This window comes from Callorhinus ursinus, unplaced genomic scaffold, assembly GCF_003265705.2.
Source record: "Callorhinus ursinus isolate GAN/ISIS: 27379988/994484 unplaced genomic scaffold, GSC_fseal_2.0 scaffold7, whole genome shotgun sequence".
Classification (NCBI taxonomy): domain Eukaryota; kingdom Metazoa; phylum Chordata; class Mammalia; order Carnivora; family Otariidae; genus Callorhinus; species Callorhinus ursinus.
Window position 1 is genome coordinate 64,377,790 of NW_027397069.1, and position 13,103 is coordinate 64,390,892.

The 13,103-nt window shown below is 35.2% G+C and overlaps 1 protein-coding gene across 9 annotated transcripts in view; it reads right to left on the bottom strand.

The window, feature by feature from the left end:
• PDS5B (PDS5 cohesin associated factor B) overlaps positions 1 to 13,103 on the bottom strand; it is a 203,986-nt gene that overhangs the window by 46,019 nt on the left and 144,864 nt on the right. For all 9 annotated transcript variants that reach the window (XM_025875064.2, XM_073894710.1, XM_073894711.1 and 6 more), the window contains 2 exons: positions 9,914 to 10,037; positions 7,166 to 7,324 (listed from right to left, as the gene is read on the bottom strand). In XM_025875064.2, the coding sequence (XP_025730849.1) occupies positions 7,166 to 7,324; positions 9,914 to 10,037 (283 nt within the window). The remainder of the gene's footprint in view (positions 1 to 7,165; positions 7,325 to 9,913; positions 10,038 to 13,103) is intronic.

The following is a 13,103-nucleotide window of genomic DNA, read 5'->3' on the forward strand; positions in this document are numbered from 1 at the left end:
AAGAAATACTTCTTTTAATTCTTCAAGTATAAAGAAAATGATCACATACACAAAAAGGAATGAAAAAAGAAGAGAGGGGCACCTGGGTGGCTCAGACGGTTGGGCATCTGCCTTCGGCTCAGGTCATGATCCCAGGGTCCTGGGATCGAGCCCCGCATCAGGCTCCCTGCTCTGCGGGAGGCCTGATTCTCCCTCTCCCACTCCCCCTGCTTGTGTTCCCTCTCTCGCTGTCTCTCTCTTTCTGTCAAATAAATAAATAAAAAATCTTAAAAAAAAAAAGAGAAAAGGGAAAAGATATTGGTAAATCTAAATAAACACTAACTGTAGAAAATATAATAGTAATGGTCCTGTGTGAACAAGAGCACAAAAAGTATAAGGAAATAAAGGGAATTAAAGTATGCTAAGGCTCCTAAAATACTGAACCTGCTGTCCTGAAAGTTTAAGACAGACTAATTGATACTGGCGTTCAGAAGTCAAGGGAGAATGCTATATCCTCTAGGACACCTACTAAAAGAATAGGAAAATGTAAAAACCAAGTCAGTAAAGGGGAAAACGGAATAAAAATATTTAATCAAAAACAAGGAAAGAAAGAAGAGTAAAATGGAAAGAGAACTGATAGAACAAACTGAAAATAAAAACCAGTTGGCAGGGGCACCTGGGTGGCCCAGTAATTGTCTCCTTCTGCTCAGGTCATGATCCCAGGGTCCCGGGATCGAGCCCCACATCGGGCTCCCTGCTCCGCAGGAGGCCTGCTTCTCCCTCTCCCACTCCCCCTGCTTCTGTTCCCTCTCTCGCTGTCTCTCTCTCTGTCAAAAAAATAAATTCTTTAAAAAAAAAACACAAAAAACAGATGGCAAATTAACCCAAATCACTATTTACATTACATGTAAACAGACTAAAAAATAAAAGACAAAGTTGAAAGAAGCATGCCAGAACTAGGTTCAGTGCAGTGTCATATATATGCCATTTAGATGAAGTTTTCAAGTCCTCTATTGGGTAACTATTAGTCCATCCTTCCCTCTGAGACTGAGAAGAAGATAAAAATGTCCATTATCACCACTTCTATTGTTTTGAAGGTCCTGGCCAAGGTATGAGCAAGAAAAAGAACGAAAAGGCATTAAGAATGGAAAAGAAAAAAAGAAGCTGTTTTTATGAACAAATGACATGACTGTGAAAAGAGAAAACCCCCCAAATGCAAGAACTAGTAGAATTAAAAATTGCCTTTAACAAGATCCTAGGCTAAAAGTCAATATAAAAATGAAGTAATTTCATATCCATATGCCAACAAAATGCAGTTAGAAAATAAATATTAAAAATTTTATTATCTATAAGAGTATCAAACAACATAAAATGCCTAGGAACATACTTAAGAAAGCTAAGACATCTACACAGAAACTTAGAAACATTATCCAGGGATATTAAAGACTAAGACATATACCATCTTCATGAAACAGAAAGCTCAGGATTAGAATACCATGTTCACAGAGTGAAAGGCGGTATTATGACGATGATGTCTGAAATTTATAATTCAACACCAGCCCTATCAAAATTCCAGCCAGGTATGTATATATGTTGGGTTGGGAGTGGTACAGGGAGAAGTGTCAAGCTGATTCTAAAATTTAGACAGAAACAAAACAAAACAAAACAATTTAGATAGAAATGCAAAAGGCTAACAATAGTCAAAACAACCTTGAAGAAGATAATGATGACGATGATGAAGCAGTGGTAATAGCAGCAGTTGTCACTGAAGGCATCTGCAAGGCTTAAGCTACTAGATAGCAAAACCTGTCAAAGCACTCTTGAGAAAGAAAAACAAAGCTGGACATATCATGTTCCCGGATTTTCAAACTATACTACAAAACTACAGTAATCAAAACAGTATGGTACTGGCATGAAAACAGACACAGAGATCAACAGAATAGAATAGGGAGCCCAGATATAAACCCATGTACATATGGTCAATTAATTTATGACACAGGAGGCAAGAATATGCAGTGGGGAAAGGACAGTCTCTTCAATAAAGAGTATTGGAAAAACTGGACAGCTACATGCAAGAAAATGAAACTGGACCACTACCTTACACCACATACAAAAACAAATTCAAAAGGGAAAAAGATTTAGATATAAGACCTGAAATCATAAAACTTCTAGAAAACACAGGTAGTAAGCTCTTTTACATCAGTCTTAGCAATATGTTTTCGGAACAGTCTCCCCAAGCAAGGGCAACAAACACTAAAATAAACAAATGGACAATATCAAACTAAAAATCTTTTCCACAGCAAAGGAATCATCAACAAAAAGAAAAGGCAACCTACTGAACAGGAGAAGATATTTGCAAATCCTGTATCGGATAAGGGGTTAATATCCAATATATATAAAGAACCTATACGACTTGACAGCAAAAAACACAATCCAATTAAATAATGGGCAGAGAGGGTGCCTGGGTGCCTCAGTCGGTTAAGCGTCTGCCTTCAGTTCAGGTCATGATCCTGGAGTCCCAGGATAGAGTCCCACATTGGGATCCCTGCTCTGCGGGGAGTCTGCTTTTCCCTCTGAAACTTCCCCCTCTTGTGCTTTCTCTCTCTCTCAAATAAATAAATAAAGTCTTTTTAAAAAATGTTTAAAAAAAAATAATGGGCAGAAGGCTTGAATAGACAATTTTTCTGAAGAAAACATAAAGATGGTCCACAGGCACATGAGAAGATGCTCAACATCACTAATCATCAATGAAATGCAAATCAAAACCACAATGAGATATAACCTCACATCTATCAGACTGGCTAGTATCAAAGATACAGGGAATGGACTGGTAGGGCCCAGAGGCAGGGGTAGGTGGGCAAAATGGCTGAATGGGGTCAAAGGTACAAAATTCCAGTTATAAAATAAATAAGTCATGGAATGTAACGTACAGCATGGTGACTACAGTTATTGTGTATTTGATAAGTTGCTAAGAGAGTAAATCTTTAGATTTTTCACAGGAAAAAAAATTTGTAACTGTGTGGGGATGGATACTAACTAGGCTTATTGTGGTGATCGTTTCACAATATATAAAATATTGAATCATTATGTTATACACATCAAAATAATATAATGTTATGGGATGCCTGGGTGGATCAGTCAGTCAGGCATCTGCCTTCAGCTCAGGTCATGATCCCAGAATCCTGGGATCGGGTCCCGCATGGGGCTCCTTGCCCTGCGGGTAGCCTGCTCCCCCCTCTGCCTGCCGCTCCCCCTGCTTGTGCACACGCTCTCTCTCTCTCTCTCTCTCTCTCTGTGACAGGTAAATGAATAAAAGCTTTAAAAAAAAACTTAAAAAAAATAATGTTATATATCAATTATAGCTCAATAAAAAAGATTAAAGGACAACTTAAAAGACAACCTACAGAATGGAAGAAAATAAATGCAGACCATGTGTCTGACAAGAGCCTTGTATCTAGAATATATAAAGAACTATTAACGCTCAACAAAAACACAACCCTAAAAAATGAGCAAAGGACTTGTATAGTCTTTGCTCCAAAAAAGATACACAAATGGCTAATAAGTACATCAAAAAATGCTCAACATCATTAGAGAAATGCAAATCAAAACCAAAATGAGATACCACTTCACACTGACCAGGATGGCTATAATCAAATTAACAGAAAATAGTAAGTTGGCAAGGATGAGGAGAAATTGGAACTTTCATACATGGCTGGTAGGAAGGTAAAATGATGTAGCCTCTGTGGAACACAATTTGTCAGTTCCTCAAAAAGTTAAACACAGAAATACCATATAATCCAGCAAAGGTATATACCTAGGAATGTATCTAAAGAACTAAACACAGGTACTCAAACAAATACTCAAACACAAAATTCATAGCAGCACTTTTCACAGTATTCAAAAGGGGGAAACAACCTAAATGTCCATCAATGAATGAATGGATAAACAAATTGTGATATATATATACACAATAGAGTATTATTCAGCCATAAAATGGAATGAAGTACTGATACATATTACAATGTGGATGAACCTCAAAAACATTATGGTAAGTGACAGAAGAATGACACAAAAAGTCACATATTGTATGATTCCATTTATAAAAACCATTCAGAATAGTTAAATCCATTAAGACAAACAGGAGATTGATGGTTGCCCAGGGCTGGGGGAAATGAGGTATGACTGCTTAATGAAAATGATCTGGAACTAGATAGAGGTGGTAGTCACAAAAACTGTGAATGTACTAAAATGTGACTAAAATTAACCATTTTATGTTATATGAATTTTACCTCAATTTAAAAAAAAATGCAGCAGGGAAGACAGTCTTTTCAATAAATGGTGTGGGGTCAGATGGAAATAAAACAATGAATCTTGACATTTATCACATAGCACATACAAAAATCAATTCTAAATAGATTATATAGCTAAATGTGAAAGTTAAATAAATAAAGCTTCTGGAGCAACACTGTCTAACAGAACTTTGAGATGCTGGAAATGTTCTGTGCTGTCCAACACTAGCAATATGTGGCTAGTGAGCACTTGAAATGTGTGAATACATTTACAATTATATTTAAACTTAAATTGCTACATGTGGTTAGAGGCTTGTACATTACCATACTTCTAGAAAATAATTTAGGGACTATTTTCACAACCTTGGGATAGACAAAAAAGACAGGTAAGTACTAACTAAAAAGAAAATAATGGGCTTTGTTAAAATTAAGAACTTTTTTTTAGTTTTTTTTAAAGATTTTATTTATTTATCTATTTGATAGCACACACGCAAGGAGGGTGAGGGGCAGAGGAAGAGTGAGAAGCAGGCTCCCTGATGAGCAGGGAACTGGATGCAGAACTCAATCCCAGGACCCGGAGATCATGACCTGAGCTAAAGGCAGACCGCTTAACCGACTAAGCCACCCAGACGCCCAAATTAAGAACTTCTGTTCATCAAAAAACTTCATTAAGAGAGTGACAGAGCAAGTTACAAAGTGGGAAAAGGTATCTGCTAAACATACTGCCAATAGGATACATAAGGAAATCTTAAGAGAGAGTAAAAGAGAGACTGACAATTTAATAGAAAAATGTGGAAGAGGCTTGAGCAGACACTTAATAAAAGAGGACAGCCAAAATATCCAATACATATATGAAAAAGTGCCTAAGGGCGTACTATTCATTACACATTCACATAATGGCTAAAATGTTGAAGATTGGCATATCTAGTACAGTCAAGGAAGTGGTACAACTAGAACTCTCATTCAGCACATACAAGAATGTTAACTGGTATAATCACTTTGAAAAACCATTTGGCAAAAAAAAAAAAGAAAAGAAAGAAAGAAAAACAATTTGGCAAAATGTACTAAAACAACTTATACAGGGGTCCCTGGGTGGCTCAGTCGGTTGAGTTGTCCGACTCTTGGTATTGGCTCAGGTCATGATCTCAGGGTTGTGAGATCAAGCCCTGTATTGGGCTTCTCAATCAGCAGGGAGTCTGCTTGAAATTCTCTCCATCTCCCTCCCCTCCTCCCCCCTTCCCTGACTCGTGCATGGACGCACGCTCTCTCTCTAAAATAAAGAAACAAATCTTTAAAAAAAATAAAACAACTTATACATACTCTAAGATACAGCAATTACACTACAACAGAAATTGCATACATTAGTGCACAAAATATGTAAAAGAGTATTTGTAACAACTGTATGCATTTAACACTGGAAATAACCTAATGTCTAGCAAGAGAACAGATTCATGGTATATATGAACAATGGAATACTATATAGCAACAAAAATGAACAAACCACTAATATACAACAGGATGGATTTATCTCACAAATGTAATACTGAGTGAAGGAAGCCAGACATAAAAAATTTACTCTATATGATTCCATTTATAAAAGTTCAAAAATAGGTAAAACTAATCTTTGGTGTTAGAAGTCAGGATAATAGTTATCTTCAGGGAGAATGGGGGGGATAATAATAAGAAAAAGACACAGGAGCTTTTTGGGGGCTGGTAATATTCTATTTCTTTACCTGGATTGTCAGTTGGTCAAAAATGTTAACTTTATGATAACTCAAGGAACCATACCCTTAAAAAGTGTACACTTTTCTAAAAAAAAAAAAAAGTGTACACTTTTCTGATACATTTTATCTCAACAAAATTTTTTCATTAAAGAAAACAAAACACAGTAAGGATTCAGAAAACTTTAAACACATGATTAACACACATGACCTAAAGAACATATGAAATACTGTACTTAAGGGGAAGAAAACTGAGAGACACAGCTAAAGAACACAGCCAGAGACAATGGTAATTAACACAGGAGCCACCTGTCTTCAAATTACAGGGCTCTAGTCAACTAAAGTTAAACGTCACAAATCATTAGAGATCTAATACATACAATTATCTTGACTATTATCCCCACAAAGTATTTTTCCATAACAAATTTGTTTAAAAGTATTAACAGTATTAAAGCATATTAATATAAGAATGACAGATATGAAACATGTAGTAATATAGCTATACATTGCAAGAACTGTAACTGTATTTTAAGAGGAAAAACTTTATCTTATACTTTTTTTAATTCTCCAAAGAACCCAGTACAGTGCTGAGCACACAACAGACACAAACTGATGGTTACATATGTGTCTGCACATGCACATTTGCATGTGTGTGTACACATAAATATGCACACACATACATAAAACTCCATGTGACTGTAAGGCATCAGTTCTCCCACACCCAAACAAGCACTGCTCCAAAGACAAATGGAAGACAGACAAAAATCACTATTTCTTTCCTAATGTTTTCTCCCAGGGCTCTTTTAATTCTCTACCATATGAAGGGAAAGAAACAACTATTGTCATGACAACCATACTGTGAACTAGCCTGTCAGTCTTCACATTTTTTAAAATAGATGTCATTATAAAAAATTAACCTACTGTAAAGATGAAAAAGAACCAAATGATATTTTGTATTTATCAAGGAATGCATTGCAGGTTACATGCCTATGCTCAATTAAAGAGATGTTTCAATGTTGTTCTAATGGAGGTGACAGCTTGTTAAAAAAGATAGGAAAACCTAAAAGAAGGCAGCCAAATGGAAGTGTTATTTGCATCATTTCACTTCTCTCTCTGTTGAATAAAATTTTAGAAGATAATGCTGTGAAGAACACAGGTCGAAAAAATATCAATTACCCGATCATTCATGAGAAGATCTTTCACAATGAAAGTAGCTACCAAGGACTTCAAAGGAGCAGCGAATTGATCAGGTGCAAGGAGAGCAATATGCCCAATAGTAACCAATGGTGTTATGAGATGTTCCAGGTTGCTTGGATCTAGGCTCTTATGCAGAGGCTAAAAATGAGAAAAGGAAAATACATTCAACTCTATAAATATGCAAATAAACTAGTCACATATTTCATGTTCAAATAAAAAAAATTACAGTAGTTTCAAGACATATATGTGGTGTTAAGTAGTAGCTTAAACTCACATTTAAATTTCTATAGGTTATGTCTAAAAGGCATCACATTCAAATATTGTCAGGTTTTGCCCAAGTTGTATCTTAGAAGTAGGTTAAAAAAAAAAAATGTCAGCATGGAGAATCATATTATGTATATTTTATGACCACACTACATGAATATGGGAGACTGCTAGGGCTCAGCAATATCCACTTTTGTTCTACTTCCTGGGCAAAAGGATGGCTATCTAAGCAGTGTCCTCTCCAGCTAGATGAGAATATGTGAATAAGCTCTGGTTAACAGACTGGGTGTAAAAGTGAGGTATGCCATGCCCACACTAAGGCAAGGATGAGAAGTGTATCTTCTCCATATTCTCTCTCTTTACTCACTGGCAGGCTTAATACCAAGCATCCAGTGGGACTTAAAGAGAAGCCACTTGTCAAAAAAAGTCTATGGGACTAAACCACTGATTAGAATGCAATCTAAACACCCACCTGGACTTTTTATCAGGAGCCAGAAATAAGCTTTTATTATACAGAGTCACACGCATTTGTGTGGATTTTTATAGCATCAAATATTAAATACCACAACTAATGAAATTATTTTTATTATTCTGATAGAAAACCCAATCATTAATACACATTCTGCCATGACAAAAGAATGAGATTCTTCGTATACCCATATAGAATAATATCTAAAATGTAATGTTAAATTTTTAAAATAGAGAAATCAGAAGAGTGACTATAGTATATTATCACTGGCAAAAGCAGAAAGGGAAGGGGACAAAATGTATGTATGTGATTGTGTGTGTGCACGCACATATGTATGTGTATTATGTTACTTGCATGTGAATAAATACTCTCCAGAAAAGTATCTTAGAAACTAGTAACATTGGCTACCTCTGGGAATGAGAACTGGGTGGCTAGGGATATAGGGCTAAGGTGGAGGAGAAAACTTACTATTTTACTATTTGGATTTGTTTTGTGTCTTCTGATTTGGAAGCAAGTAAATATATTATTAAAAATTTTAGTAACACTTTTAATAGAGTCGATGCTGTCCTCCCATACTGAACACCAAAAATTCTAGGCTCGAAAAACAATACTAAACTGTTCTTTCCCAACATATTAGGGTAATGTGAGGCTTCATTTAGTCAAAAGTATATTTAAATGAGTTTGCATCTTGCTATTCTTGATGACTTGCCTCAATACTTCCATTGTACACCTAAATGCCAGCTTGTTTACATTATAAATAAAAATATGACCATGTAGTCTTTTTCAATAATGAGTGTGACAATTTTAAACAATAAGATAATAAAGTCATTTCTGGAAAAGCAAAATTAATAGCCAGACCCTGGATTAACAGTCATCTCATGAAGGCCAGACAAGACAGCTCTATGAAACCTTTTCTCAGAAAGCTAGCAAACTTACACATTATAGCAGAAGGGTTACAGATTAGGTTATGGTAAAGATAAAATATCAGCTATATAATATCAAAATGAAAATAAAAGTACCCTACAAATTCAAGTTATTATCAGCATTATCCTGCTCCTTATCACCACTGAAAGGAGATTAATCAAGAAAAAACAAAAGCTTTCTAAATCAACATGAATTCATTAAAGTCATTCTGATATACAAAAACAGACCACAGAAAATACCTCCCCCCTGCAAAATGCACAAAATTTAAAATAAATTATTTGCTATATACAGCAAGAGGATATATGATAAAGACAACTACTTTTCTTCCTTGTTCAGGTCTTTAGCATAATACATGAAAAGATGAAAAAGTTAGCATAAATGTTTCTGAAACAGTAGCTTCAGCATAATTTCCGAACTGTTTTGATTTCACTCAAGGCTCCTGAACTAAAATTACAAGTTTGGATTTTATGTAAAAATGCTAAGTATCTAATAAGAATACTAAAGATAGCCCCAGATTACAGTATATTAAAATAAAATGCAATGCTTAGAAAGGGTAATAGTAACTTAAAGGGTAGAAAAAATAATATGAAATAGATATTTAAAAAAGACAATTTAATCTGACATAAAATTAGGTCAGTGATTATATAAGTATAAATTTGTTTGTTTTATATATCAATTATTTGTGCTATACCATACAAAATTCCACATACTTCAGCAGTATCTCATAAACAGAACTCTAATTTTCAAACCTGTAAACTGACAGAATCATCTACTACCTATTATCAATAAGTACAATTTTATATGTAATTACTTATTACCAAAAAATAGTTTCCTAATCCTAAATGTATGTCAAAAAATATTATACAATTGTTTGATTTCTGAACTTGTTAGTACTAAACATCTGAATAATCATTTTCATATTTTAATCACTCATCAAAATTGATTATACTGATTCAAATTCTGAAAACATACTATAAAATGATACATTCTCCAAATGTGAACATTCTATAAAATCATTAATATGTTTTTTAACTATAACATATGAAACAAACAATTTTTTTTCTTTTTACCTCAAATATCTGTGCAAACTGGGTCTCTTTACTAGAAAATATCGCATGGATACAATGAATGGCATATTTGGCTTGGCGGGGGGGTCCTTTTTTAGATTTGTGATGTAAAACAGGAAGCAAAGCTCTAAAAAAAAAAGAAAGAAAAACAATAAACCAGAAAAATCAGCAAGACTCCACTAGATACTTGACCATTTGTATTTTTTTAGGTAATGTTTTGTAAGAACAAAAAAAATCTGCCTGAACTCATTTTCAATAATGGTCTCTAATTTGCTTCATAAACAGCTACATTAAAAATATAATCCAAATACAAGGGTTTTTTTCCCTCCTTTTTACTTAACAATTCTAAACAGAAACATGGATGGTAACCCATTTCTTCTTAACGTCAGTCCCATCAGTCTTCTCTTTTTTATTCTCACTGCTATCATGCCGGCTAAGCTGCTGCCACCTTATTCGTAAGACCCCTACAATGGGACCTAAACTGTTTTCCAAGTCTCTCCCGCTGATTCGTCTTTCACTTCATACCAGCACAACCGGCAAAAGGGGGCTCGGATTATAAAGCCTATAAAAATTAAGTGTTTCCTAGGTCGGAGGCACTATTAAAGGTCCCAAGTGCTTGCCTTCATACTACTACTACTTGCCTTCATGCTACTTCGTGCTAGCATATTAGGGACAAGACAAATGATAATACATAAATGAGCAAAATACGTGTTATGTCAAATAGCGGTAGCTGTTGTGGAGGAAACCACGGAAGAGAAAGGACAGGCTAGGGAGTGGGGAGTGGTGCGTGAGCATTACAGCTTGAAAGAAGGCGCGACAGAAGAGCTCCAGATACAGTAACCCTTGAGCAGAGTTCTGAGGCAAGTAAGGAGTGAGCCATGTCGCTACCGGGAAGAACATTCAGGGACAGCATTATTACACTACACAAAAACTTAAGAATGAATACTGAATACAGCAGGATCTCCTGGCTCAACTGTTTATTCGAACATCTCACAGTGTAAGCGACTTCAGAATCCACCTTCTTGCCCAATTCCAACCCAGTGTTCCGGTACTAAGAATTCAGATATGCAGTAATTAATCACAATAATAACTGAGTATCACAAGAGACACCAGCAGCAAAATATAATAAAATGACAAGTGACAAACTGAGGGGAAATTCTGCATTTTGTTTCATAAAGAAAGGGTTAATATCCCTAACGTAAAGACTTTCTACAAATACAGAATGACCAGCAATATTATGGACAAATGGGTTGGTCATAAAAAAAAAAAGAGAGAAAGCTTTTCAAAAGTAGATGTACAAATTACCCTGTGATGTGTGAAAAGATGTTTACTTTCATTCATTTACAAAAAAAATGTATGAATTGAAACTATACTGAGAAGACTTCTGCTTTACATGATGACAGTATATCTGAGATGGGACATCCTCTCCGACCTTAAGCAAGCAGAAAACAGACAAACATGTTAAAGGTTTAAACACTGGGCAACAGGCAGCACATGACTATAACCCCTAAAAGATGGGAAACACACTAGAAGAGTCCTACATCTATCCCCACTTACTGCATGCAAAGCTCCAGACTGCCATGTAAGGAGAAGTAACCCAATTAGAGCCTGGTGGTCGCACGGAGTTGAGGGAGACCAAGATGGGAGTTGAGGCAGCTTTAATTTCTAGGGCAAAGTTCCACAGAGGAGGGAGCTACAAAGACAGCAAGAGAGCTTGCATTCTGGAGATCCACAGAGCGGTGTATCAAGTCATTGGCTGAATAATGATCAGTTTTGCCATGCATGAGAAAAAAAACTACCCGAAACCAGGAAAAGAACAATGGAAAGCAGTAAGCCAAAAAATTCCCTACACACACAAGTCTGCTAGTGATTCATGTTTCCACCAGCCACAGTAGAAAGAACCTGGTAATACATAACCAGGAAAAAAATTCATCAACAGAAATAGGTCCAGAAGTGACACAGGTGACAAAATTAACAAAGACACTAAAACAGCAGTTATAAATATGCTCCATATGCCCAAGAAGAAAATATGAACATCATGAGGACAGAAATGAAATACTTTAAAAAAAACTAAATGGAAATACTAAATATGAAAAATACAAAGCCTGCAATGAAAAATATACTAATAGGATCAAAAGTAGATTTTTTGTTACAGAAGAAAACATCAGTGAACTTTAAGACATAGCAACAGACACTATGTAAAACAAAACAAAACAAAACAAGACAGGGGAAAAAAGTAAGAAGAGAGCATCAGTGACCTTTAAGACAATAATAAGGAGTCAAAAGTACATAAAACCAGAGTCCCAGAAAACAAAGTTGTGAGGAGGGGAGAACAGAAAAAAATATTTGAAGAAATAGTAGCCACAATTTTTCTAAATCTGATGGAAACAGACCCACAGTCCCCAAAATCTCAATAAGCCTCAAGCAGAAGAAACACAAAGTAAACCATTCCAAGACATGCCATTATCAATTTGGTAAAAACAACAATAAAGAAAAAAAATCTTAAAAACTGTCCAAAAAAAAAAAAATACACATCACATACAGAGAAACAATACATACAGAGGAACACTTTTCATCAAAAACTATGCAGTCCAGAAAATAACGGAGTGACATCTTTTAGTACTAAATGAAAATAACTGTCAGTCTAGAATTCTATTCTGAGAAAAAAATACCTTTCAAGAATGAAGGCAAAATAAAGATTTTTTTCAGACGAAGAAAAGCTGAGATTATTACTTACAAGGAGAACTATACAATAAGAAATAATAAAGTTATTCAAGAAGAAAATGATACCAGATGAAAATACGGGTATCTAAAAAATGAAGACTGACAGAAATGGTAAATGTATGTATACAAATAAATCTGAGCATATTTTAAAAAGATAACAAGTTAACTGGTCACATTTGGAGGATGCTAGTAAACTCACTATTTTGAACACTGTTCTATAACACACACAAAAAAACAACAGATGCAACACTGGGGAACCAAAGAATAGATAGGAAGTTCCTCTTTATAAAAGTATTCAGCTAATAAGTGAAGAATGACAGAATATCACCAGTAATTACTAAGTATCATCAGTTTCTAACTATCATAAGAAGAGAAATAACCAGATATCATGTGCCTTCTGATAGAACATACCACCATCTATAAAGTGGTCCTGTAACAACAAAAAAGTTGAACTGGAATCCAACCAGGT